The 26763-nt window shown below is 41.7% G+C and overlaps 1 protein-coding gene across 3 annotated transcripts in view; it reads right to left on the reverse strand.

Annotated features, from left to right (window-relative positions):
- scap (SREBF chaperone) overlaps positions 1–26763 on the reverse strand; it is a 54401-nt gene that overhangs the window by 20713 nt on the left and 6925 nt on the right. For all 3 annotated transcript variants that reach the window (XM_079692088.1, XM_079692087.1, XM_079692086.1), the window contains exons 2-13: positions 25364–25564; positions 21115–21235; positions 18245–18402; positions 15843–16063; positions 13431–13536; positions 12294–12466; positions 11125–11251; positions 8381–8493; positions 7860–7954; positions 6291–6389; positions 3540–3752; positions 1399–1790 (exon numbers count right to left, since the gene is read on the reverse strand). In XM_079692088.1, coding sequence (XP_079548214.1) covers positions 1399–1790; positions 3540–3752; positions 6291–6389; positions 7860–7954; positions 8381–8493; positions 11125–11251; positions 12294–12466; positions 13431–13536; positions 15843–16063; positions 18245–18402; positions 21115–21235; positions 25364–25485 — 1940 coding nt within the window. In that variant the 5' untranslated portion in view covers positions 25486–25564. The remainder of the gene's footprint in view (positions 1–1398; positions 1791–3539; positions 3753–6290; positions 6390–7859; positions 7955–8380; positions 8494–11124; positions 11252–12293; positions 12467–13430; positions 13537–15842; positions 16064–18244; positions 18403–21114; positions 21236–25363; positions 25565–26763) is intronic.

Raw genomic sequence — 26763 nt, forward strand, 5'->3', positions numbered from 1 at the left:
TTATTATAACAAATAACTGAGTGTAGTGTATAAAGAACAACATCCTGCATCGTCTCTGTTGTAGAAATGTATCATTAGCCGCTTTCACACCAAGTACTTTGCCGTACTTAGTTCCCAGCACTTAGTTCCCCCATGGAACTAAAGAGCAGATCGCGTTCACACCGGAATAAGTGGGAAGATTACGCAAATGAAGCCGCTGACGTCACTTCTTCTTCTTCTGCTTTGGGTTTACTTGCAGGCCGCAAACAACTTCACGGTGTATACTGCCACCCGAAGTCCCCGGGCGGAAGTCCCCGGAGTTGGGGACTGGCTTCAGTAGAAGCTGCTGGGACTCCCAGCAGCTTCTACTGGAGCCTTCCGAGTAAATCGCAAGAACGCCGACACCTCCTCATCTCCACCGCTCCCATGATTTTTTTGTGTTGCCATAAGTTATTCTCTCTCCGTTCGTGCGCGGGGCTAATGCTAATAATGCTAATGCCAGCAAATACAATGGCGGCTTCACAAAACTTTTCAGAGTTTTACGGGGTGTGTTTTGCAATTCGCCAGCAATTGGAACTTTTTTCTCCCCAGGATAGAACCACCTCTCTAGCAGGGACTGAAAAGGGGAGAAAAGTTCTCATGAACTAAGTTCTCTTTTTGGTGTGAACGCAAAATCCCAGGAACTATCGGAACTAAACGGGAAAAGTACTCCGGTGTGAAAGCGCCTAATAAGTCTCATTTAAGAATAAGTACCTTAATTTTCGGACTATAAGCCGCGCCTTTTTCCCCATTTTTCGACGCTGCGGTTTATATAACGGTGCGGCTAATCTATGGATTTTTACAGCTAACGGCCACCACCTTTAACTCTATGGGCTCTATGGCCGGTCCGCGGACCCCCACCTTTAAGCGGCGGGTTCCAGCAGGAAAAGCTGGAGGCCGGAAAAGAGTGAGACAGGTAGCGCGCAAAAGTAAAAGTGGAACCGAGAGTGGTATGCCGCTGCTGCTGCGGCTTATATTCAGGTGCGCCTTATAGTCCGAAAATTACGGTATTACTATCCCACGGTTTGAATTCACATCTCGCCTCTCATTTTACTTCCTTAGAGCAGACTCTTCAACCATTGGTTTGTAATTAGCTGTGTGTAACTTTCAATGGTCTGGCCAACACTTCCTGTAATGTAAATTGCTTTGCTGAGGACTTCCCCTTCCCTCCTTCTCAAGTATATAAAGTGTTTGTATTTTCTGTTGTATGTTGTCAGATCTTGTACGAACCTTTTGGTGCAAAGACTTTTATTGACTTTATTAAATACCAAAACTTTGCTTTAAACTTCTATCATTTGTTCATTTCTTGCCAAACTGGTTGTTTTAGTTTTTGTGTGGAATTTCCTCCACAGCCTCCTGCGTCCCTCCTGAGTGACTCACCTCTTGGCCAGAGTGATGTTGTAGTAGCTGAAGAGCGAGGGCCAGTGTCTGAAGGAGAGCCTCCTCCAGCCCTCCTGGTCCTCGGGCCCCCAGGTGATCTGAGGCACTGCGGGGGGGGGCGGCTGGGGGAGGGGCCCCGCCCTGCCAGCCCCATCGTGGTGGCCCTGTGAGTGGTTGTCAGGTAAGGGGGTTGGATCTGCAGCGGGGTGGATGCTGAGGGTGCTGGTGGGGTCGACCCCACGAAACACAGGGGCCCCGCCCAGGTGGGGGGGCAGAGCGCCTCCTCCGGGGTCTCCCAGAGGGCTCTGCTCCGATACCTGAGCAGCCAGGTAGGTTCTGATCCCAGCCGGGTCCGTGTAGACCAGGATGCCGATCCAGATCACCGTGCCCACCTGGAGAGGAAGATGATAATAATAATATTAATACATGTGGGTATGTATATGTGTGTGTGTGTGTGTGTGTGTGTGTGTGTGTGTGTGTGTGTGTGTGTGTGTGTGTGTGTGTGTGTGTACGTACATGTTTCTATATATATATATGTATGTATATTTTTGTGTTTAAGATACATATGTACATGTGTAGATATTTATCATTTCAAACAACCCCATGTACTTTTTCGTTTTATTTTTTTTATTTTACCAATTTTGTTCGATATTTAAAGTTTGTCATTTTCAGTTTTTTTTTTAAATATATGATTTGCAAAATTGCACTTTTAATAAAATGTGACCCCAAATAAATAAAGAATAAAACAATTACAATTATAACATAATGATAATACATTTCAATTGTTATAGCGCTTTTCCTAGTGCTCAAAGCTTTTAATAATGAAAGATATTGATCGGTCAGTGAAGCCGTGTCATCTGAGACTTCAGCTAGAGATGCTTCGTTGTTTGCTTTTATTTATTATCATTATTATTTATTGAACTGATGCTCAGTGGGGCCTGAAGGAGTCACGTTTCCAACTTCAGCGCTTTTCTTTCAAAAGGAATTTCTCTCTTTCTTTACGTGAATGGTTAATTGAACACAGTGTTCAATCAGCAGACATTTTTCTTTTGTCATAATGACTCGTCTCTCTTTTAACAACTGTCACAAATAACCAATTATTCACATGGATTCTCACAGCGTACGATAACCAGCAGATAAACACTTCATCAGCACTTCATCTCAAATGATAGTTCTCTTTTTTAGCATCACTACAGATTAAAAGAGCAACTCACTTCGCTGACGAAAATATCAATTACGCAGCGTCCACACGGCGGGCGTGTCTGAAGCTCGACCAACAACCAATCACATGAATCTCCCGCCCCGGACACACAAGCACGCGGTTTGATTGGCTAGAGCTTGTACTGGCATATGATTTGATTGGCTGACGCTTCCGTCAAAGTTTCAAAATTAGAACATTGCTCAACTTTTGAAGCGAAGCGACCACAACGCAGTTCGGCAAAGCTTGACGTCACCCCATTCAGAGCACACGCACGCCGCCGTGTGGACGGGCCCTTATGGTTACTTTAGAACCAAGTAAAGCTTTATGGCATATCAAAAAACTGTTCATATCCCTGGGAGTCGAGGCAAAGGACATCAGTGGATTAAACTGAAACGATTACCCCTTACTCAGTTCTCCTGTGAGATTAATAGAGACTCATAGAGGCACCATTCTCTCTTTTAGCGACAGTACAGACTGGAATTTCAAGATCAAATGGTTACAAAATGTTTCTTTAAGCCAGCAAATCGCACAGCTATTTATCCATGGTAACCTCCCATGTGAAAGTCAGATTGAGGGTGCAGCCACAGCGATGCGTCACTGAACCAACACATATCTTACAGACAATGTTTGTGTCAGTCTTTGTGGCATTAACACAATGAAAAAGTAATTACTGAGAACGACTCCGGGCGCAGAAAGCACAGGAACAGGTTTAGGACAAAGCAGAGTGTAAACCAAACACAGATTTATTTAATAATAATAATAATAATAATATGTTTATTTAGTATAGCACCTTCAGCTACAAATTAAGACGACAGAAACATGATACAATAACAACATGAGGCAGGAATGTAAGGTTAGCATAAAACAAAACACAGACCACGTGGAGCAACAGAAGAACAGAACACATCACATTCAAACAGTCTGCTCTGAGTCTTCTCACCATGATGATGCGCTGAGCCAGGCGGGTTCGGGCCAGGAAGTAGACGACCCTCAGCCTCTTGGGGAGCCGCAGGTTCCTGAAGGCGGGGGTCTGCAGGGTGATGGTGTGGGGGGAGGGCCGTGGGGGGGGCGGAGCTTCACGGGGACGCAGAGGGCCGGGTTTGGGAGGCGGGAGACCGGCTTCAGCTGGCAGGCGGCGGTTCAAATCAGCCAGCTGGAGAGGGAGGGAGGAAGTTAGCACATCTGGATAACTGTGTTTTTTGGCTCCAAATACCAAACAGATCAGTAGGCGCTTTCACACCGGAGTACTTTTCCCGTTTAGTTCCGATAGTGCCTGGAATTTTGCGTTCACACCAAAAAGAGAACTTAGTTCAGAGAACTTTTACCCCCATTTTCAGTCCCTGCTAGAGAGGTGGTACTGTCTTGGTGAGAAAAAAAGTAGCAATTTCTGATTGGCTGGGCGAATTGCAAACCACACCCCGTGAAACTCGGGAAAGTTTTTTGAAGCCACCATTGTATTTGCTGGCATTAGCATTATTAGCATTAATAGCATTAGCATTAGCCCCGCGCACCAACAGAGAGAGACTAACTTATGGCAACACAAAATAAAACATGGGAGCGGTGGAGATGAGGAGGTGTCGGCGTTCTGGCGATTTACTCGGAAGGCTTCAGTAGAAGCTTCTGGGAGTCCCACCTTGGTTGCTGATTGGCTAATGGTTACACAAGCCAAAACATTGTTATGACGTCATAAAGTGGCCAACATCTGATCATTTATTTATTAATCTTTTATTTCTTAATAAAATGTAGCACCTGTCACAAAGCCCAAATTCTCTTTAGATAAAGTATTTTTGCATTGAGCATGTTTTAAATCCAACCACTGAGCTCACAGGGAGGGGAGGGGGAGGGGGATGGGGGGGGGGGCAGTCGCTCCAACAAGCCATTTAGGGCCGAGGGTGAATACACATACTTTACAGAGATGCTGTATGAGAGAGAAACCAATGTGAGTTTGGAACATTGCACAGTATACATCTATTCTAGTAGACCTCAACAATGGAATTATGATGCGTAGAAATGGCCATGACACGGGACCTTTAAAATTGATCAACTATCACAAAATCCAAATTCCCTCTTGATAAATAAAGTATTGTGATTCTGATAGGACAGGCAGATATATTACGTAATGATAAAAGATTTATTTTTTGCTATTAAATCCTTGTTCCTTATGTCTGCATCGGGCCATGATCACAACAAAGGCCATGATAATGTAGGCTCTACTACAGGAGAGACTTGATGTCCTCTGCGATTAGATGGAACTAATATGTTCCTGTATCTTATTACTGGGAATGAATTGGAACATATCAGCAAAAAGTTGAATATTGTGCAGCCGTATTAATCACAGCTTTACATTTACCAACTTTCCTTCACAGGATTAAGGGTTTACTTTGAGAATGTAAATATAGTATGGGCTTATAGCTAATGCTCATTGAGCTAAACACAAATGAAAGGTTTCAGTGTGTGTGTACATTCTGAAGTACACGTGTGAAAACTGTAATCTGAAAACTGTGTGTGTGTGTGTGTGTGTGTGTGTGTGTGTGTGTGTGTGTGTGTGTGTGTGTGTGTGTGTGTGTGTGTGTGTGTGTGTGTGTGTGTGTGTGTGTGTGTGTGTGTGTGTGTGTGTGTGTGTGTGTGTGTGTGTGCTCATGAGGAAGAGCTTGTGTGTGTTGGCTCCAGTTCATGCTTTTCATGATGTCCCTTTGTTTACATTTGGGATGGTGTGCATAGTGTCTCAGTTACGAGCTGCTGTTAGTCAGGAGAGGAAACACAGAGAGGCTTCAGAAAAGTGGCAACAATTGTCGACCTGCTGAGTTTAACTTCTATTTGCTTTTGAGGAAACGGTTGCAGACATCTGCGATTCGAATGTAATCGCGATTGAAAGCACTGCATTGCAAAGAATTTAAAATCTTGCCGAGTATATTTGTCTAATTTCAAGTCACAATATGTCGTTACACTTGATATAAGACTTAATAACTTAAAGGTGGGGTAGGTCATTTTGGAGAAACCAGCTCGAGTGCGCTATTTGAAAATACACAGCAGGAAAAAATTTGCCACTTCCTTCCAGAGCCCCTCCTCCAACACACACGAACGCGCACATGACCAATGAGGGCACGAGATAACTTTGTGCACAGATGGAAGGCTGACAGGCAGGTAGGCCATCCAGTTATTTTAGCCGGGCTGGCTCAGATGATTGGTCGTGCTTTTTACAGCGCTACGGTTTCCAGAGATGATATTTTTTTATGTATTTATTGTCAAAGCATATTCATTGCTATCGGGATGTGAAGAGCATTCCATGGAATATAACAACGTGTATCTCGAGCCGGTTTCTCAAACTTACCTACTCCACCTTTAATGTTCTAAATGTCTTTTAAGTCTTGTTTTTAGACAAGGCATCTGAAGCATCTTTTGAAGTCAAAGTCTCTTAAAAACCTCTTATTTTATAGGAAAATCTCCACTAACTAACATCAGAAGACTGAATACGTCTAAGCATTTCTGTCTTTTTTTGTTACAAATTCCCCAATTCTGGTCAAATATAGTTCAAAAAAAAAATTCCCAGCTAAAAACAAGATCTCATTTATTGAAATATCCCATTTTGTACTTTTTCTATTGGCAGATGTGTTCACTTTGTTTCTATTATATATTTACTTATTTTTGGAGCAGCATTTTTTCCAGTGTATGTGTAGGGGAGAGTTCTCACCTCCATGCGTCGGATGTCTATAGATAACACCGTGGTGAAGAAGAACATCTGCAGGAAGAAGTCGGACACCAGCCCCACCACAGCAAACAGACAGAACTCCTAGAAATGAGAGAATCAGAAATGCTTTATTCGTCCCACAGCAACGCAGCAAAGGTGCATTACATTAGGCTGATGTTTTAGGCGCTTTCACACCGCAGTACTTTCCCACAAAGGTTCATGAGAACTCTTTAGTTCTGATGAACTAAGTACAGATCGCGTTCACACCGGAATAAGTTCCTGGGGGAGGATTAGGCAAATGAAGCCGCTGACGTCACTTCTTCTTCTTCTGCTTTGGGTTTACTGGCAGGCCACAAACCACTTCACGCCGTATACTGCCACCCGAAGTCCCCGGCCGGAAGTCCCCGGTTGTTGGGGACTGGCTTCAGTAGAAGCTGCTGGGACTCCCAGCAGCTTCTACTGAAGCCTTCCGAGTAAATCGCTAGAACGCCGACACCTCCTCATCTCCACCGCTCCCATGTTTTCGTTTGTGTTCCCATAAGTTAGTCTCTCTGCGTTTCTGCGCTGGGCTAATGCTAATGCTAATAATGCTAATGCGAGGATAATAAAATGGTGGCTTCACAACACTTTTTTTGAGTTTTACGGGGCGTGGTTTGCAATCCGACCAGCCAATCAGAAATATAGCTCTTTTCTCTCAAGAGAGCCGCATGAGAGTCCCTGCTCTCTAGCAGGGACGGAAAAGGGGGTAAAAAGGTTCTCATGAACTCATTTTAGTTCCGGCTCTTTTTGGTGTGAACGCGACATTTCGGAACTATATCTGAACTAAAGTGGGAAAAGTACTCCGGTGTGAACGCGGCTAATGATTCAATACGACTTACAATAAGTGCAAAAGCCATGAAGATTCAGACTCCGAAGAACAAGGAAAGCGCAGACATATTCACTTCAAGCAAGTCATACCCTTGTAAGTGCTGGGGAATTAGCTTCAAGGCCAAAATTTACTTTTTTTATTTATTTATTGTATTTGAATTGTAAGGTGCAATCGGAACAGATGGTTTATCAGATTGCGGTTCAGTGCAGATAAAAAGGCAGAAAGATTAGATTATTATATCAAATAAAAAGCACACGTTAAAAAAAAAAAAAATGCAAACAAATAAGCAAAAAACGTAATAAATAGCAGTATTTCTAATTATAAGTGAACATATTAAAGTATCAAAGGAGCCGGTAACATTGACAAGTAAATATATTGTTAAGTAATAAGCGTTAATTGCACTTAAGCAAAGCACGTAGCATTTCAAAACTTTAGAAAGGGCGGAAAATGACAACCCTTTACAGTTTCTTAACTTCAAACAGCAGCTGATAAGATTACTGAATTCTTGAATTGTGTCTTCATGGTTTATTACACTCATTGTGGATTGCTTTGGATAAAAGCACCGGCTCAATGAAATGTAACGTAATGGGGTTTTGATGTACTTCATTAAACATATTCTGCCTCGGAACATAAAACACATTTAAGTGATTTTATGCAACATTATGTTTCTTTGTGATGGGACAATACAACGGTGTTTGTGTTACCTGGATAGCCGGCACCAGAGTGAAATATCCAATGAGGATGATGCACAGCTCAGTGGCCATGTTCTTCATGATAGACCAGCTCTCATTACTAAGGCCTGGACAGACAAATAAACAATGATACCATTACAAAAATATCTCTCACACACACACACACACACACACACACACACACACACACACACACACACACACACACACACACACACACACACACACACACACACACACACACACACACACACACACACACACACACACACACACACACACACACACACACACACACACACACACACACACACACACACACACACACACACACACACACACACACACACACACACACACACACACACACACACACACACACACAGTTATTGACTCTCCACTTCCTCTGCATTGATTTCACATGGCTTTGCGTTAATGTTTACCGCAGAATCTAAGAATCTGTGTGTTAGTGGGCGGGGCTTCACCAGGGGGGTGGAGATGTTGACATACACACACACACACACTTTTCTTACCCTGAGCGATGCGGAGTTTGACCTCGAGGTCGACGGGGGTGGACACCACAGATTTGGTGAGAACCAGGACGTTCTCCAGGCCGATCACAACCACCAGATACGGAAAAATCTCTCTGGAGACACAAGACAACACACTTTAAAACTCAAGGAAACATTTAAAAAAGGACCCTCTTTTGTTTAAGGAGGGGACAGTAGAAACAAAAGGACACAAACAAATTGAAGTGTGTTTCTATTAAACACATAATGGTGATAATGTCCTCACATGAGGGACTTGGGAGAAGTTGTTAAGCTCGTTATCATCGGAGTAAAGAAAAGAATACAGCCCAATTAAAATAATAAAGCAAGTCTCATGGTGGAAATGTCTCACTATGTTTTAATGTATTTATTAATGTCATCTTTATTCATGTAGGAAAACCATATGATTTCTAAAGATCACATGTGTCATGCAATTGAAATGTTTGTTTGTTAACAAGACGCAAGCTAAAGTGCTTCCAGTATGTTTACGATTTTTTGATTGAATGAGCAAACCATTAAGGTGTCAGAATAAGTTAGAGCAAGAGTCATGGCTGGATCCAAAATAAGTGTGTGTGAAGGGTTGAATTCCATTTATTCAAGCCAATATGTACACTTAATGACTTATTAATACGGCATGTGACTGCTGGGAATTTCCTCCTCTGTTGACGTGAACAGAGAGATTATTGTTCATGTAGAGATAAGCTGCAGGAGTAATAGTGTAATGATAGTGTAACGTGTATATATGTGGGTCACAGAGGAGTCATCAGACACACACTCTAACACTCTGCATGATACAAACACACTCCACTATATCAGTGTGTGGGGTGAACCATGAGTGAGCAGTGTGTGTCTTGCATGCTCTCGGTTGTGTTGACCTTGACACAGAGAGTGAAGCACGGCCCACAGCTGCGTGGATCCTGGTCACTGGTTGGTCGCTCTGCCGCTGTCACGCCACGATAACTACTTTCTAATAATCCTCAAACGATTGGACGAGCCATTAAATGTCAATATCACAACATCTCCACCCCCCTGGTGGAGCCCCGCCCACTAACACACAGATTCTTAGATTCTGCTGTAAACATTAACGTAAAGCCATGTGAAGTCAATGCAGAGGAAGTGGAGAGTCAATAACGTGTGTGTGTGTGTGTGTGTGTGTGTGTGTGTGTGTGTGTGTGTGTGTGTGTGTGTGTGTGTGTGTGTGTGGACCTGTCCTTGTTTCTCTGGGAATAAGATAAGGGATCATGATGAAGCTGTAACTGCCGCAGTAAATATTAACAGGATGTATTTGAACGTCGATAACGAGGACAGAAGAACAAGTTCCCACTGAGACTCAAATTCAGATTTGTTTCTGTAACGTTCCACATATACAAGTTTGAGATCAATTTGTTGGTCGACTAGTATCCAGAGTAGTTGATTTTTATGAAATGTTCTCTATATAATGTGTTTTTACTGTATTTATTCCTAAAAAGTATTTTAATTAGTTTTGTAAAGCACTTTGTAAGAAATGCTAGCTAAAAGGCTAACAGTTATAGCATTAGCATGTTGGGGTTTAGCATCCTAGCAGTACAACTGATACTGATGGAAATGAAATTAGTTTGTAGGTTTGAATGCGTAAATAACATTTAGACTTCCTAATGGCACTGGATGAAGAGTTGAGGATTCACAAAATGTATATGGATTTATCTGCTGGGCACCATGGATGTCTTTAGCAAATCTTACTCAATCAATCCACAAAAAAAGTTGTGTAAAAGATCCTTTCAGGAACACAAATGTGTTAGTTGGTATTTTTAGATTGGTAGATATTTCAGTCAGCACCAAAGTAATGGACCAACAGTTATGTAGTACGCTCTCAGAAAGCACAGGCTTCCACTAACTTTTCCCAACCGTGGCCCCCTGGCTGGCAGTAGCTTAGTCTGTAGGGACTTGGCTTGGGAACCGGAAGGTCGTTAGTTCAAGTCCCAATTAGACCAATTACAACAGAGTGTGGATTGGTGGCTGGAGAGGTGCCAGGTCACCCTCTGGGCACTGCGGAGTTATCCGAGGTGAACCGAACTCCAAAACCCTCTGAGAGCCTAACCATGTCAGCCCCCCTTCACTCTGACACCTCTCCATTAATGCATGTTTAAAGGTCCTGTTATTTTCAGGCCTTTGTGTGAAATGTTTTGTTTTTTTTACTTTATTATTTGGCCCTTTTGTTTGTTTGTTTGTTTGTTTGTTTGTTTGTTCACCATGTAAAGCGGCCTTGGGTCCTTTGAGAGGCGCTATACAAATTACATTACATGTCACTTGTTAGACGCTTTTATCCAAACAGACTTCCATACTCAACACTGTGGGCAATCCCCACAGGAGCAATTTGGTGTGAAGTGTCTCAGGGACACAACGACATGCTGACTGCAGTGGGGTTTGAACCTGTGCCCCCTGATCCGAACACCAACGCACTAGACCACTGCGCCACACGCCTCCATTGAATCTATTATTATTGTTATTAATGTAAATATAACAACACAGTGAAAATTTGATTTCCGATCAGAGATTAATTACGCATTTTTTCTTCTGAATCCATAATTGTCAGACTCATGTGTTGATGCCTCGGATACTTAGTTGAAACTAACTGTTTTCTAAGGGCAAAAAGATACCCCCAAACTCTCAGCATTCATCTCTTTTCCTGTCCTTTTCTCAAGGCATGCTGTTTGACAGACAGATGTTAAAAACAGAAGCAGCATTCCTACCCTCCATTGAGCGTGGGTGTGAGTCCAAACAGCGTGCAGAGTCCCACCGACATGAGCAGAGAGCTGAGCACGGTGACCACAGCAGCCAGAGCCAGACCCCACTTAGACTTCACCATGTCGATCTTACCTGAGGGGGGAGGAGGAGAGAAGATGAGGACAGGACACTGGAGCTGTCTATATAGCTAATATATTAACTATTGTAACCATTTCACACCTCAGAGAGGAAGTTCTGTGTCAGGATGTTTGTAAAAAAGAGGCATGCAAGTTTCTTAGTATGCCAGGTAGTGAAGTTCTTGAATTTGAGCCAAGAGCTTTTTAAATGGAGAACACGTCTTAAGATTAGTCCATAACAATGTTACTTTGTTTCCCCTTTGCGTTGAACTACAGACTTTTCAAGCTAGTTTTTTTTAAACATTTATCTGGAAAAATATCTACATTTTAAAGATCTAGCACATATTTTATTGAACTTATAATTCAAATAAAAAGCCAGTACTTTTGCTTCCACGTCTAAAAAAAATGTATAACAAAATACAAACATATTGTTTGTGGAGTTAGGAAAAATCTTAAGCTTACTTTTTGGACTTTAATTAAAAAAAAAGTGGTTATCGTGAATTAATTAACGGGCTTGGGAGTTGATATTATTGGATGTACTTTGAGTTTGAGTTTGAGTTTGTCTAACGAGCGAAAGTTTATTCAGGAAGTCGCTGAAGGGTTTGATGGGTTCATTCTCACAGCAGTGTGAATGTTCTCTACACACACACACACACACACACACACACACACACACACACACACACACACACACACACACACACACACACACACACACACACACACACACACACACACACACACACACACACACACACACACACACACACACACACACACACACACACACACACACACACACACACACACACACACACACACACACACAAGCTTAAGTGGTGTTTGAACAAAGAAAACAAATCCAAGATAAAGAAAAGTGACGGAGGAACCAGACACACAGGACTGAGCAGAATGAGATTTCAAGATTCAAGGCTTTTATTGTCACTTGTACACATAGCTACAGATAGTGTAGTTATGACAATGAGAGTCTGAGGTCACAGGCTCCTCCAACAGTGCAACACAATAAAACAGATCAAATATAATAGAGAGGGACTGACGTGTGGAGAAGTAGATGTAGGCGAACAGGATGATGTAGGTGGTGACGAGCGGGATGAGCTCTGCGATGCCAATCTCCTCTTTGAAATGCACGTGAACCATGTGGTCGTCTCTCAGGCTGCAGTTGGCTGACGGGTGGAGCTGTTTCAGACGGGACCGCAGGCTGCCCAGGAACCTACACACCCGCAGACGCGCGCACACACACACACACGCACACACACTTCATCATCAGCACTACAAATGCATTCCATTATATGATTAATAATATCCAGTTGCTTCCAGACAATTGCTTAGTCGAGCAATTCAGCACTTCTGGATACATCTATCCTGTTGGCTCAGTCCGAGGTTAAATATTAGCAGTAGTGTCAGAAATGCAGGCTAAATGAATTAGATGGAAAAGGGCCACAGCAATAATGAATGCAGTCTGCAGCTTTACAAGAGAAACAAACCAAATTTGCATTTTTAGAACAGGTGCAAAAGGTACGGAAGAGGATTACGGCCATATTATATATTTTTTTGGGAGGATTTAAAAAAAAAAAAAGAATTTGTTCTGAGAAAAAAGTCAGAATTTTGAGAAAAATGTCAGAATTTTTTTTTAAATCCTCCCAAAAAAGAAATCATGTGGCCCTAATCCTCTTCCGTAAAAAGGGCTTGCAATATGATACTTGTGTTTATTTGGTGTCAAGTAATAAAATAAAAACAAAGGTATAAGCTAATAGTTTGTAACGCAGAGTCGACTAAATATTTGTATTCATGGTTTTTTGTTGGCTGATCTGATTTTCAATTTGTATTTGCTTCTATTAACTATTTTTGAACAAATACACATCAAATGTTCGTAACATTTCTCAAATAGATATTTGCAATAGCATAATCATTCATTTAAGAGAATAATCAAAGACAAATAGAAAGTCCATACTGTGTAAAACTATGTATTTATTTGTCGGTTACTGTCCATGTCACTGTACGCACAACATAAACCCTCATGTGGTGTACAATGAAATGCACAGAAACCACAAGTGATCACCAATCAAGCTGAAAATCGTCAAACAAATTGTGTCATAATATGAAAAAGTTAAAAAAGGAAATTCAAGCAAAACTGTATTTTTATTTTCTCCTCTATATTTGAATATGTGACTCACCTTGCATCGTAGGTGGAGAGCACTATAGTGATGGTGTACGTCACCACCCTCTTCCTGTTGTAGTGACTGACCCCAGTGTACTTCCCAGGGACGCCAAACAGCAGGTCTAAAACACACACAACAACATGTGTTATCAAACACAGTGCAACACGTATTCACACAATGTTCCCTTTTTAAGTCCCTGACAAACGGAGAGTCAGATGGCTGAATATTCACACTGCAGCCTCTGAATGATCTGGAGTCACTCATTAGTCGACAGTTTGGCTGACCGTCAGGGTGAAGCAGAGTTTCAGCCAGACTGTCTCCGAGTGCAGACCCAAAAAAAGCTGCCACCTTTAAATCACCTGAGCTGAAAGGTGAGATGTTCACCATGTCAGTGAGTTTAAAAGAGGCCCCATGAGGCTCATTTTCAGGTAGTGATGGGAATTATGGCTCTCCCGCTGATGTTAAGGTGTATATCAGTATGTAGTGTCTCTACTTTAAAGAGTCCTCTCCTGCTGATGTTCAGGTGTATATCAGTATGTAGTGTCTCTACTTTAAAGAGTCCTCTCCTGCTGATGTTCAGGTGTATATCAGTATGTAGTGTCTCTACTTTAAAGAGTCCTCTCCCGCTGATGTTAAGGTGTATATCAGTATGTAGTGTCTCTACTTTAAAGAGTCCTCTCCTGCTGATGTTCATGTGTATATCAGTATGTAGTGTCTCTACTTTAAAGAGTCCTCTCCTGCTGATGTTCAGGTGTATATCAGTATGTAGTGTCTCTACTTTAAAGAGTCCTCTCCTGCTGATGTTCATGTGTATATCAGTATGTAGTGTCTCTACTTTAAAGAGTCCTCTCCTGCTGATGTCCAGGTGTATATCAGTATGTAGTATCTCTACTTTAAAGAGTCCTCTCCTGCTGAGGTCCAGGTGTATATCAGTATGTAGTGTCTCTACTTTAAAGAGTTCTCTCCTGCTGATGTTCAGGTGTATATCAGTATGTAGTGTCTCTACTTTAAAGAGTCCTCTCCTGCTGATGTCCAGGTGTATATCAGTATGTAGTGTCTCTACTTTAAAGAGTCCTCTCCCGCTGATGTTCAGGTGAATAACAGTATGTAGTGTCTCTACTTTAAAGAGTCCTCTCCTGCTGATGTCCAGGTGTATATCAGTATGTAGTGTCTCTACTTTAAAGAGTCCTCTCCCGCTGATGTTCACGTGTATAACAGTATGTAGTGTCTCTACTTTAAAGAGTCCTCTCCTGATGATGTTCAGGTGAATAACAGTATGTAGTGTCTCTACTTTAAAGAGTCCTCTCCCGCTGATGTTCAGGTGAATAACAGTATGTAGTGTCTCTACTTTAAAGAGTCCTCTCCTGCTGATGTCCAGGTGTATATCAGTATGTAGTGTCTCTACTTTAAAGAGTCCTCTCCTGATGATGTTCAGGTGTATATCAGTACGTAGTGTCTCTACTTTAAAGAGTCCTCTCCTGCTGATGTTCAGGTGTAAATCAGTATGTAGTGTCTCTACTTTAAAGAGTCCTCTCCTGCTGATGTTCAGGTGTATATCAGTATGTAGTGTCTCTACTTTAAAGAGTCCTCTCCTGCTGATGTTCAGGTGTAAATCAGTATGTAGTGTCTCTACTTTAAAGAGTCCTCTCCTGCTGATGTTCAGGTGTATATCAGTATGTAGTGTCTCTACTTTAAAGAGTCCTCTCCTGCTGATGTTCAGGTGTATATCAGTATGTAGTGTCTCTACTTTAAAGAGTCCTCTCCTGCTGATGTTCAGGTGTATATCAGTATGTAGTGTCTCTACTTTAAAGAGTCCTCTCCTGCTGATGTTCAGGTGTATATCAGTATGTAGTGTCTCTACTTTAAAGAGTCCTCTCCTGATGATGTTCAGGTGTATATCAGTATGTAGTGTCTCTACTTTAAAGAGTCCTCTCCTGCTGATGTTCAGGTGTATATCAGTATGTGGTGTCTCTACTTTAAAGAGTCCTTTCCTGCTGATGTTCAGGTGTATATCAGTATTTAGTGTCTCTACTTTAAAGAGGCCTCTCCTGCTGATGTTCAGGTGTATATCAGTATGTAGTGTCTCCACTGGGACATGTCTCCATGAATTAATGTTCAAAAAGCTCTTTATTTTTCTCATACTGTCTGTGCTGCAGCACCTCTTTTCACCCTCTGTCTGAAACCAAAGCCCAGCCTGCTCTGATTGGTTAGCTGGCCGGCTCTGTCAACCGCTTAGAGATGTCCCGCCCCTTAGGCTATCATGAAAAATGTGCTGGAGGGAACTTTGGGATTTTAGCCATGCACAAAAACCTATATAACTCACTACAGGAAAGGGAAAACCCCAAAGAGCATAAGATTTTAAACCCTTTTAATAAACAGCATTAAGATGCATTGTGGGTAATGCATCTCCCTCCTCCTCTTCCTCACCTCGCAGCGTGGCCGAGGTGCTGAGGCCTTTGGGTTCGTGTTTCTGGATCGTCTTCAGGAGGTCGGGGTCCGAGTCGAACAGCTCTTGCTGGTTCTGCCAGTAGTTGCCGGGGGAAACGAGCAAACAGCCATGCTCCGGCAGCACCGACTGCATCCGCCGTAACCCTGGAAACAGATCTGTCACCTGGAGACAGAGCGACTCCAGACTGCGAACCCCAGAGCTGAGAGGGGAGACAGAGAGATGTTTTATTGCTATTGAGATGTTGAAATGTCTTTATAAGAAATAAGACAAGTTTCTTTCTTCTTGTCTCCTAATTTTATTGTACAACGCCATGTCTTTTTATGCTGCTGCAACACAAACATTTCCCAACTTGGGATCAATAAAGTACTTCTTATATTACAGTGTTTCCCCTAGGTTTACAGCCTTGGCAGGGTGCTGCTCGGGTACCCCGAATTCTTTTTATCCTCTGGAGCAGAGAGAGGAGCTGTGGATTATTGTTATTGATATCGTACAGTAACAAAGTATTTGTACATTAAAAAGTAATACAGTACAGTGTTACACTGTACTTTATTACTTTAATTCAAACTGTATTCCCTTCTTATCATGTAGCCTACACTTCTTCCTTTCATTGATACATTTAAATCACCTGACTACAGCATATAACATACCTGCTGCAACCCTGTGCTGCTGCTGCTTCTCTCTGCCTCATCCTCTATTGCTGGAGGCTCATCTGATCTCTGATATGAAAGCAATCGTGTTATGATCATATTGAGCTATTGGTGTGAGTCTAACATTAAACAAGCAGTCTGCTTGTCATACATTGCTGACGATACAGTTTAAGTGGAAATTTGTTGAGTCACTGCCGCTAAATGCCGGTAGCATCAAGCTAGCAAATCATGCATTAGCCTCACATCAACAGGTGTAGACAGAACATCCAATTATCCGGAGCTAATTTACTGAATAAACCATCTCACATCTCCTGTCTTTTTTTTCACCCAACTCATTAGACTATTCTTCTGCTGGCGTTTCATTGTTGTTTTCTGTCAAATTCAATACTGTAGTTCAAAACCGCGGTACCTGCTCACCATCTGTGAGCTATTTTTAGAATGCGCTCGCTACGTTCGTTGTCGCGTTCGCGCGCGTCCACCTGGCCAGGCTGTTTGTGTCCTTCTCCCGTGACGATAACGGCTTGCTAAACGATTTTGAAACTGGGGGGGGACACAAACGGGCAGAAAGCAGAGCTGTTGTTCTCCTTCTTTCCTCCGCTCTTGTCTCTGATTGTGAGTGTGTGCATTCGCGTGTGTGTGTGTGGGGGGGGGAGCGGAGGGAGAATGTGAATACGCAAGGCAGTGGACACTGAAACATGCACATTGGATAAATAACATAGGCGTTTAGTTTATTTAATAAAAGAGCACATGTTCAATGTGAAACGTGACCGTAGATAGATTACTTCAGTTGCAATGTGGTGCTATATATATATATTTTTTTAAATAATAAAAAAAAAAAATGTAAATAAAAAAAAACACCTTGAATTTCAGGCAGGGCGTAGGGCTCCGTTGGCAGGGCGCAGCGCCCCGCCAAGACAATGGTAGGGGAAACACTGTATTATCTTAAGAGACAGAGAAGAGACAGAGGGGGAGACGGAGGGGAGAGCGAGGGGAGAGGACAGGAGTGTATCTCAAACCCAAAAGAGCCTCAAGTAATTAGTATTTGCAGAGGAGGTAACTTTAGTCCATCAACTGCATAATAACAAGACAAGGGCAGCAGCATGTGACTCATTACCCTCTGGTTCAAATGTTCTTTATTTCAATGGACTTAAATGAACTGTAATGTACAACTTCCAAGCAAAACAAGAAGGTGTACAAATCAGAACTAGAGTGCTTTACAGGTGAAAGACACCCATGGATCCTAAAAAGGGGGGCAGTTGGACATGATTGACTTCACTTATTATTCAGTTTGACTTTTCTTTGACTAAATGACAGGGAAATAAGTGATTGAATGTAAAATGCTTTATTACGAATATACAGTTAAATTGAAGTTTTCCTTCTCCGTGATAAAAGTTACAAAACAGTTTGTGAATGATGTTTTTTTTTTTTTTTGGATCTGCAGGTAATTCAAAACAATGTCCCGAGGAATCTGCAATCAGATTGTTGGTCAGATAAAGCGAGCAATTAGAAAAAAAAACAGTGGAGTGTTTTTAATTGGTTAATCAGGAACATAAGCAGCAGACAGCAATCATTAGGTTTATAATAGTAGCCACATATTTGTAGTACAGGCACTCATTGACGTTTTACAAAACATATTTAACATGGCACCGTGTTGTGTGAGTGAGTGTGAGTGTGAGTGTGTGTGTGTGTGTGAGTGTGAGTGTGAGTGTGTGAGTGTGTGTGTGCGCGTTTACCCGTCTGAGTGCACGTGGTTGCGGATCTCCTCCAGCAGTCTGAAGGCTCGACTCAGCGGAGACCGAAACACGTCCACCGGCACCAGGCTGCTGTCCCACGGAGACACCGCCGCCTTCACCAACACCTGCTGGATGTAGGCCACCGGAGGACCCCGGTACTACACACACACACACACACACACACACACACACACACACGTTAAACACTCATTTCATGCTTTTCAAATCAAATCAAAATGGAGTATAGACCCAAATCACAAGAAATGCCTCAAAGGGCTGTACAAAGCAAACAAAAAGACAAAAACAAAATACAAACATAGCATCAACATTATAAAAACATTATACAACAACTTAAGTATTGCCATGTGATAAAAGCATGTGACTGAAGTGATGGTAATGTTGAACGGAAACTAGGAGATGGAAATTAGTTTACAAGGCAGACAGATGCGAAGAGATGGGTTTTGAGTTTGCTTTTAAAGGAGACAACGAAAATGTCTTCACGGATCTGAAATGGAAGACGATTCCAAACGAAAGTGCTCTGAATGAATGAGCTCTACGGATGATTTGTGAATTCTGGGGATGGAAAGGAGACTGAAATAATGTGATCGTGGGAGCCTGGTAGATATTCACGGGGTAATTAATGATGATACATATGGAGGCGCTAGTCCATGTAAGATTTTAAAAGTTAATAGTAAAATCTTGAAGTCTGATCATATGTGAATCGGGAGCAAATGCAATGAATTGAGAACTTAACCCTTAGATGCATAAGTGGGTCTTTTTTACCCGGTGAGGTGGCTTTCTTGAAGTATCTTTGTAATTACATTTTTTTTATCATTTCATATTCCAGCTATTCCTTAAAAAACATGTTTTGGATATCATGCCATTCACATTTTAAATTTACATTTTAAGAAATTGTAGTTTTTGTATTTCTACCCCAAGCTTCCATAAGTGGGTCAAAAATGACATTAAGCTCAAAGGGCCAGTAGACATCACCCCGGGGCCGGATTTGGCCCGCGGGCCGCCAATAGGGGTTCCCACTGGTGTTTACACAATTAAATTCATGATAAATAAAGATGACTTACACGGATCAGATATATTGCTATTGATAAGTGAGGCTTGCTTTCACAAACTATTTACATAATTAATTAAATAAATGATAAATACAGATATGATAGTTGGTTATAATGAAAAATAATAGAAAAGTCTGGTATGTCGGTATGTATCAGGTTACTGTAATGGAGCCTTTCAAAATCCTGGAAAAGCCACTAATTTGATACGAAATCCAAAATATAAGGAACACATCTAGTTATATTTCTAAATATTTACATAATATAAGATAAATCCATTGCCAAGACAAAGAAAAGACCAGAAAGAAACAGTAAAACACGCAGTAGCTTAGATAATTATAAATAGTTATAAACATGTCTATGTGCAAGTATTTTGTGTACAGTGCTTTTGTGTACAGTGCTATCGCGATAATCGATAAATTGACTTATCGTACGATAAATAAAAATGGACTCGATTACTTTTCTGAGCTCGATAAATTAACGTTTACTGTACATGCGTGTTTGTTTAAATAATGATGTGACTGGCATTTTAGCCAGGCGAGGCGCGCTGTGAGGGGCGGGGCCCACACACACACACACACACACACACACTCACACAGCCAAGTCAGGAGTGAGACACCCCGCGTGCACGTGCAGCTTTGTAGCATCCAAATTAATAATATAGCGACAAGCAGGAGACAACGTGTGACTTACTCGAGGGGAATTTGAAGTTAAATGGAAGTGGTTGCAAAACCTAATACCACATCTCCGGTGTGGGAATATTTTAGGTAGCAACAAAAGCTAGCAATACGACCAACCTTAAACTGCACCTGAAACACAACCACCCCATTCCCCCAGCTGGGAGCAAACAGGCAGCTGGAGATGGAGAACCCCCACCTTCCCTACAGTTTGCAATCAAAGATGCATTTGCCCGACAATGCAAACATGTTGGTGTTCCTTGCTCGAAATCTTTGATTGATACAGATTTCGGATATGGCCTGTTGAGGCATCTGGGTCTTTGTATGGACAGTGGACTGTACACTTGACTGCTCTTTTAAGGAGGTTTGTTTTGCTTGTGAGAAATGTGTGCTCATATTTATTCATTTATTTATATATATTTAATCGATTGATTTGGTTGTATGTGATTTAATAATTTTTTAATAATTTAATTAGTTTTATTTATTATATATCATTTATATATTTGAATATTATTTCACATTTCATTTGCAATGTTGAATGTTCAATAAAAAAGTTCTGTTTGAAAGGATGTACTTCAATTATTATTATATATGATCATTATGTCAGTGGTCTAAAATGGTCTTACAACGGTGCCGACAACATTATCGTTTATCGCAATAATTTCCGGGAACATTTATCGTCCAAAAAAAGTTAATTATCGTGACAGGCCTACTTACGAGTCTCATTATAAGAATAATGGAATATTCTGGGATGTATATATAAGCGTGCGTGTGCTTTATCTAAAGGAACAAAGAAGTGGAATTCTTTGCCGAATGATTTAAAGAGCTGTAAGAAATGTTTTATATTTAAGAAAATGTATAAAGAAAGTGTAATTATTAGACAGTACGAAGTTGACTTGATTGTGTTCTGGTTTTATGTTTCAGTAATAGTGATTAACTGTGACTGAAAGAAAATTGCTTTTATTTGAGTTTTTTTTTTTTTTGTAAGAAGGGGCCGGTCAAACAAGATGTTCTTCTCCCTGCTCCTTTCCACCATGCGCTATAAAAACAACCAGTATAAGAGGACATGTTTTGTTTTAAAGAACTGCCATGTGTGGAATAAACAAATAAATAAATCTTCTCTTACCCAGTCGGGCCGCTCTCCGAGGTCTCCCTGAGGCTCATGGGAAGGGACGCTGTAGTCTCGCCCCCCCGTGGTGAACTCAACGGGACCCGTCCCAGGCAGGGGGAGCCGCAACAACGGATAGCTGCGAGACAAAGGGGACAAAACGGATATGAGACACAAGTTTTAAATAATATTAAAGCTCTCAGGAGGAAATGCTTTCAACAATGTTTAAGTTAAACTCATATTTCACTTATTGTTGCAACAGACGACCATTATCTCTATTTATACAACTACAGTATTTATTCTGCTTTAAAGTTTGTAATATCTCATTTTGTCTCTTATTCTACATTACATGTTTATAGGCTTCTCATTCCTTCAACCTTTTTGCATCATTATGTCTATTACACTATGTATAACAACTACGATGTAGGTTTTGTGCGTACGAAAAATAAAGACTAAAGTTTTTCTAAGCATTATTTTGGTTGTTTTTAAAGATTGTTTTGGGCCAGAAAGAGACTTTAATAGAGATACAGTGGCGACAGGTGGAGATAGAGGGATATTGCCTGAAATTGTACGCGCTTCATATGAGCCGCCAGCTTTAACCACTGAGCCTTATCCTTTTTTTAAAAGAACAGATGGTTCATGCAGTGGTTAGAACAAATATCTGCTTCTTTCTTAGCCTTACAAGTGGCTAAAATGTATGATCATTTGAAACACGATCAGACCTTAGTGTTTGTGAGGCTGCACATCAGTTATTAGCAGCAGATACCCGATACACATGTGTGTGCTGTGTGTGTTATGCAACACTTTAAGAAAACACGACACCAGTGCCTCAGGCTTTTCCTGTGATTAAGTGCTTCTTGGACAGACCCTTCCTCTTTCCTCCTGCCTATGGGGGGCTCTTTTATGAAACAAGTTTCCCTCAGAGCACCAAACCACTCATCGCTTGTTCTGCCTGCCTGCCTGCCTGCCTGCCTGCCTGCCTGCCTGTCTGTCTGTCTGTCTGCCTGCCTGCCTGCCTGCCTGCCTGCCTGCCTGCCTGCCTGCCTGCCTGCCTGCCTGTCTGTCTGTCTGTCTGTCTGTCTGCCTGCCTGCCTGCCTGCCTGCCTGCCTGCCTGCCTGCCTGCCTGCCTGCCTGCCTGCCTGCCTGCCTGCCTGTCTGTCTGTCTGTCTGTCTGTCTGTCTGTCTGTCTGTCTGTCTGTCTGCCTGCCTGCCTGCCTGCCTGCCTGCCTGCCTGCCTGCCTGCCTGTCTGTCTGTCTGCCTGTCTGTTCATTACATGATGGTAGTGTTGAGCAACCCTAAAACTTAGCCGACAGGTGAGCTTATAGTGAAGGTAGGAGAGCTTAGAGTGAAGGTAGGAGAGCTTAGAGTGAAGGAAGGAGAGCTTAGAGTGAAGGTAGGAGAGCTTAGAGTGAAGGTAGGAGAGCTTAGAGTGAAGGAAGGAGAGCTTATAGTGAAGGTAGGAGAGCTTATAGTGAAGGTAGGAGAGCTTATAGTGAAGGTAGGAGAGCTTATAGTGAAGGTAGGAGAGCTTATAGTGAAGGTAGGAGAGCTTAGAGTGAAGGTAGGAGAGCTTATAGTGAAGGTAGGAGAGCTTATAGTGAAGGTAGGAGAGCTTATAGTGAAGGTAGGAGAGCTTATAGTGAAGGTAGGAGAGCTTAGAGTGAAGGTAGGAGAGATGGAAAGAGCCTATCTTAAAAAGCATTTACACATTTTTGCAAACAGTGTTCCTGTATATAAAAAACTGTAGTGAGAATGTACACAAGCTATCTAAAACCACAGTCAGAGGTAAGAGGAAACTTTGAGCAATGAAGAATAAGCGTCCTCGGTGTCAGACTGACATTAGTCACGTATGATATCAGCCTTTACAGGAGGTGTTTGTGTCGGGTCAACGCTTTGTTAAACAAATGTGTTCTTTGAGGCTCCATGCCAAGATAAAGGTAGAACTTCAAAAAGCGATTAGTCCTTTCTTTATTTGAAACAATAGAAAAGACAGAAGGCATGCACTATGAACAAACGAAGAGCTTTAACACTTTGTAAATGAAGTAATAAGAGCTTTTCAACTACGGAAAGAAATGTGCAAATCCAAAACGCAGAGGCTTACACCTTTATGATACTCTTTCATTACTTGTGTGTGTGTTTGACCTGTGTTACATTGATATGAAGGAAAGTCTAATCTAGTGTTGTTCGCTGATAAACAAGTTGAATACACACAATGTTACAATTTCTATTTACTGCCCTTTGGCTCTTGTTTACTTTTAGGGTAAAATTGCACTGAGCTAATTGTGTTGCTGATTGATTTTTGATATCTGAAACTGCCATGAGAGGCTTTTTAAAAGACATTATTCAGTAGCTGAAAACCACCTAAATCACTCTGTAGCATACTGGCGCACATGAAAAAAGGTCTTTTGTAATCTCCAATTGAGACAGTGATTTACTAGACCCATCAGGGGCACATTAAATGAGTGTTAATATAAGATAACATTTCAGAATCATCTTTAGAAACATAATAATGTATTTATCCCGAAAAAGTCCGTTTTGTGAGAGTTGCTCCAGTTAAGAATAAAATAAATCAAAAATGGAATGAAATATTTATCTAAACATGAGATCTTGAAGTTAAATGACCCAAAAATATATATAATAAAATAGAAATATTGATATAAACATAAGAATATATGGTAACATGTCCAATAAAACATGATTTAAAAAATATATATATAACGTATCTCTCAGGAAAATGCATTTGTTTGATAATAAACACATGGTTAAATGTTTAAGATCAAGATGTTATCATGTTTTAACTGCAGGAGAGATTGTGAGGGTCTGGAAAATGATTACGTTTTTGCTGAGTCACTGTTATTGGTCAGTAACACTATCACCGTCCACGGAGTCACGTTGTGCTGATTGTTAGTACCGTACACACAAATATCTCCCTTCTAGGAATCTGCTTCATGCAGTTTGTGTGGAAACCTTTCCTCGCCCTTTCTGTTTTCTCCCCCGCTCCCTCACCCGACCCCCCCCCCCCCCCACTACTCCGCAGGGTCACTGTACCTCCACAAAGGCCTCTTTTGTGTGGAGCCCGCCCCCCTCCTGACAGGCAGATGGAGGGACAGGCCTCCCATTCTCACAGGGCCATTTTCTCACAGCCCTCGTCTCAAATGCTGCCTTTAACATCCCCGTCGACAAGCTCTTTTCTTTCCCATCGCCTCGGGAGGTGGTCAGCCGTGGTGACACACACCCCCCCCCCCCCCCCCCCACCGCACTGTAAGGTGGTTTGACGACGGCACGCAGCAGGTGCGCGTTTCAGATTGTTGTACAATGTCTTTGCGGCTGAAGCCAGCCCAACTCTCTGACCTGTGTCCTCTCTTTTGACCACAGATTAAGCAAGAGTAGAGATGTGTGTGTGTTAAGGGAATGTTTGCACAGTGGTGTCAGTGGGGGGATGTGTGTGTGTGTGTGTGTGTGTGTGTGTGTGTGTGTGTGTGTGTGTGTGTGTGTGTGTGTGTGTGTGTGTGTGTGTGTGTGTGTGTGTGTGTGTGTGTGTGTGTGTGTGTGCAGATGACCGGTTTCTTGTCTCCTCTGTCTTCAATTCAGTCAGTCTGCATGGGAGAGCAGCTTTTCACTTGAGTTTGAATTGAGTCAGGGGATTAAAGCAGACACTACTTGTTTGGAGTCATGCATCCATCCCAACACCAGAACCACTGTCAGTCCCTCTCAAAAATGTCTGTCTTTCTACATTAAATGCTTTTTGCTTGGAACTTTTTTAGTACCATCTAATCTCAAAGTGAAAAGCTGCTTTTAAAACCCTGCAGTCTGATTGGTCACAGAGAATCAAAACCCCATGTTTAGCTTACTTTCACTTTATGCAACGCTAATTTAGACGCATCTTAAAATATCACAATATTTCTGATCAAACACCTCAACATTGACATAGCATGATGGATTATTGGTGCTTTTGTGCTATCATTAGGATAAATTGGAGGAGGCAACTAATAGAACAGCTTGAAAATATACACAAATCTGATAATAACATCACATTGCTATCATTCATCCTTTTAAACCATTCAAAAGGCAACATGACTTTAAGATATCCATTAAAAAGGCGATATTTAGTCTTATATGAATATATTGCACCTCCCTATCCCCAGTTTCAAATAGTTTTCTGGGTTTCCAACACGACTAACAGTATTTTCTACAGAAGCTTAACATTTCCAAACAAGAAAACCTTTCCTCCATGTCAAGAAGATACACAAAGACAGGACACCTACCAGCAGGTGAGGATGCTGGCTGAGGTGAAGAGGATGATGGGAACTGGGTAGGAGGCGCAGAGCAGCCCGTGGCGGTAGAAAGCCGCCGAGATCTTGTCTCTCAGCCGCTCGCGCAGCGTCATCCTGGGGGACGGGGTCAACTGCCGGCCATCAGGACGCACGGCGCGGTCGAGGAGGGAGCGCCGCGGGGCATCCAGGGACCTGAGGGGAGAATTTCACAGGTTATAGACAACAGATTATGTAAAACAATGTAAAAACTCACACTGGTTGGTTTGTTTTTCACATGTAAAAGTTGCTGCAATGTATAGGAGTGACAGTTTTGTTTCCGCAAGCCCACATTCAACCATAAACAATACGGTAGGGATGTACCCGAATATCCGAATATTCGTTCGTTGGAGTACTATTCGGGTTTCAATTTCGTTATTCGGATATTCGCTTTGTTTGTTTTTTCCCGTTTTAAATTTTTTTTTGAATTTATTGAAATCTCCAATATCAAGGTAAGAGCTTGTGCCTCTTCGGGGGGTGCCAACACTTAATCATAAACGTTATCGTTTACTTTCTCCGTCTTTATATTTAGATATTAGGCTACTTTTCTCCGTTAATCTCCGTCCCATTGTTTCCATAGCAACAACAACTTCCTGTGAACAGCGCTACCTCTCCTTCAAAATAAAAGCATGTCCACTTAAGACATATACAACTGAAAGTAACACAATGCGATATCCTTTTCAATTTCAAAGAACACAAATTGGGTTACATTAACAAATAACTATAAAACAACAATACTATAGAATAACAAAATGAATGCCGTGAATACACCGAAATACACGTGATGAAGTGATTCGCGCAGGCCGAATTTTCGCTGATTACTACCGAATATCCGGAGCCCGAAAAATAATATTCGGGACAGCCCTACAATACGGAGGCTAAATAAAGTTCTGATTGGTCAATTCAGAACATGTGACAAGTTTTTAGAACAGACCGCTGTCAAGGACTGTAATGACCGTTGCTAAGGACGATTAGGAAAGGAGGTTCAAATAAATAAAAAAATTGTAATAATGAAATGTTTCCACACAAATCATAATGTTTTGCTAATTATTTGGCGGCCCACTTGCATGCCTTCGGCTTACAGGTTGGAAACCGCTGAACTACAGTATTTCACTATTTGTATTTATAGCAATTATTTAAAACGTTTTTTTTTTTACCCAAGAGCAGCTGTGGAATAGTGTAAGCTCTATATGAGGGAACATATCTGGTTGAAACATGTATTTAAACTCTTATGAAAGAATCTTTTGGGGTGGCAGCAGCTTATGGCGCATTTCCACTGCAGGGTTTATTACGGCAGAGTTAGGCCAGGCTCACTTTATGCTGCGTTTCCATTACAGTTTAGTAGCTGGGGCAGT

The sequence above is a fragment of the Notothenia rossii genome (genome assembly GCF_949606895.1).
Source record: "Notothenia rossii genome assembly, chromosome: 7".
NCBI classification, from domain to species: Eukaryota; Metazoa; Chordata; class Actinopteri; order Perciformes; family Nototheniidae; genus Notothenia; species Notothenia rossii.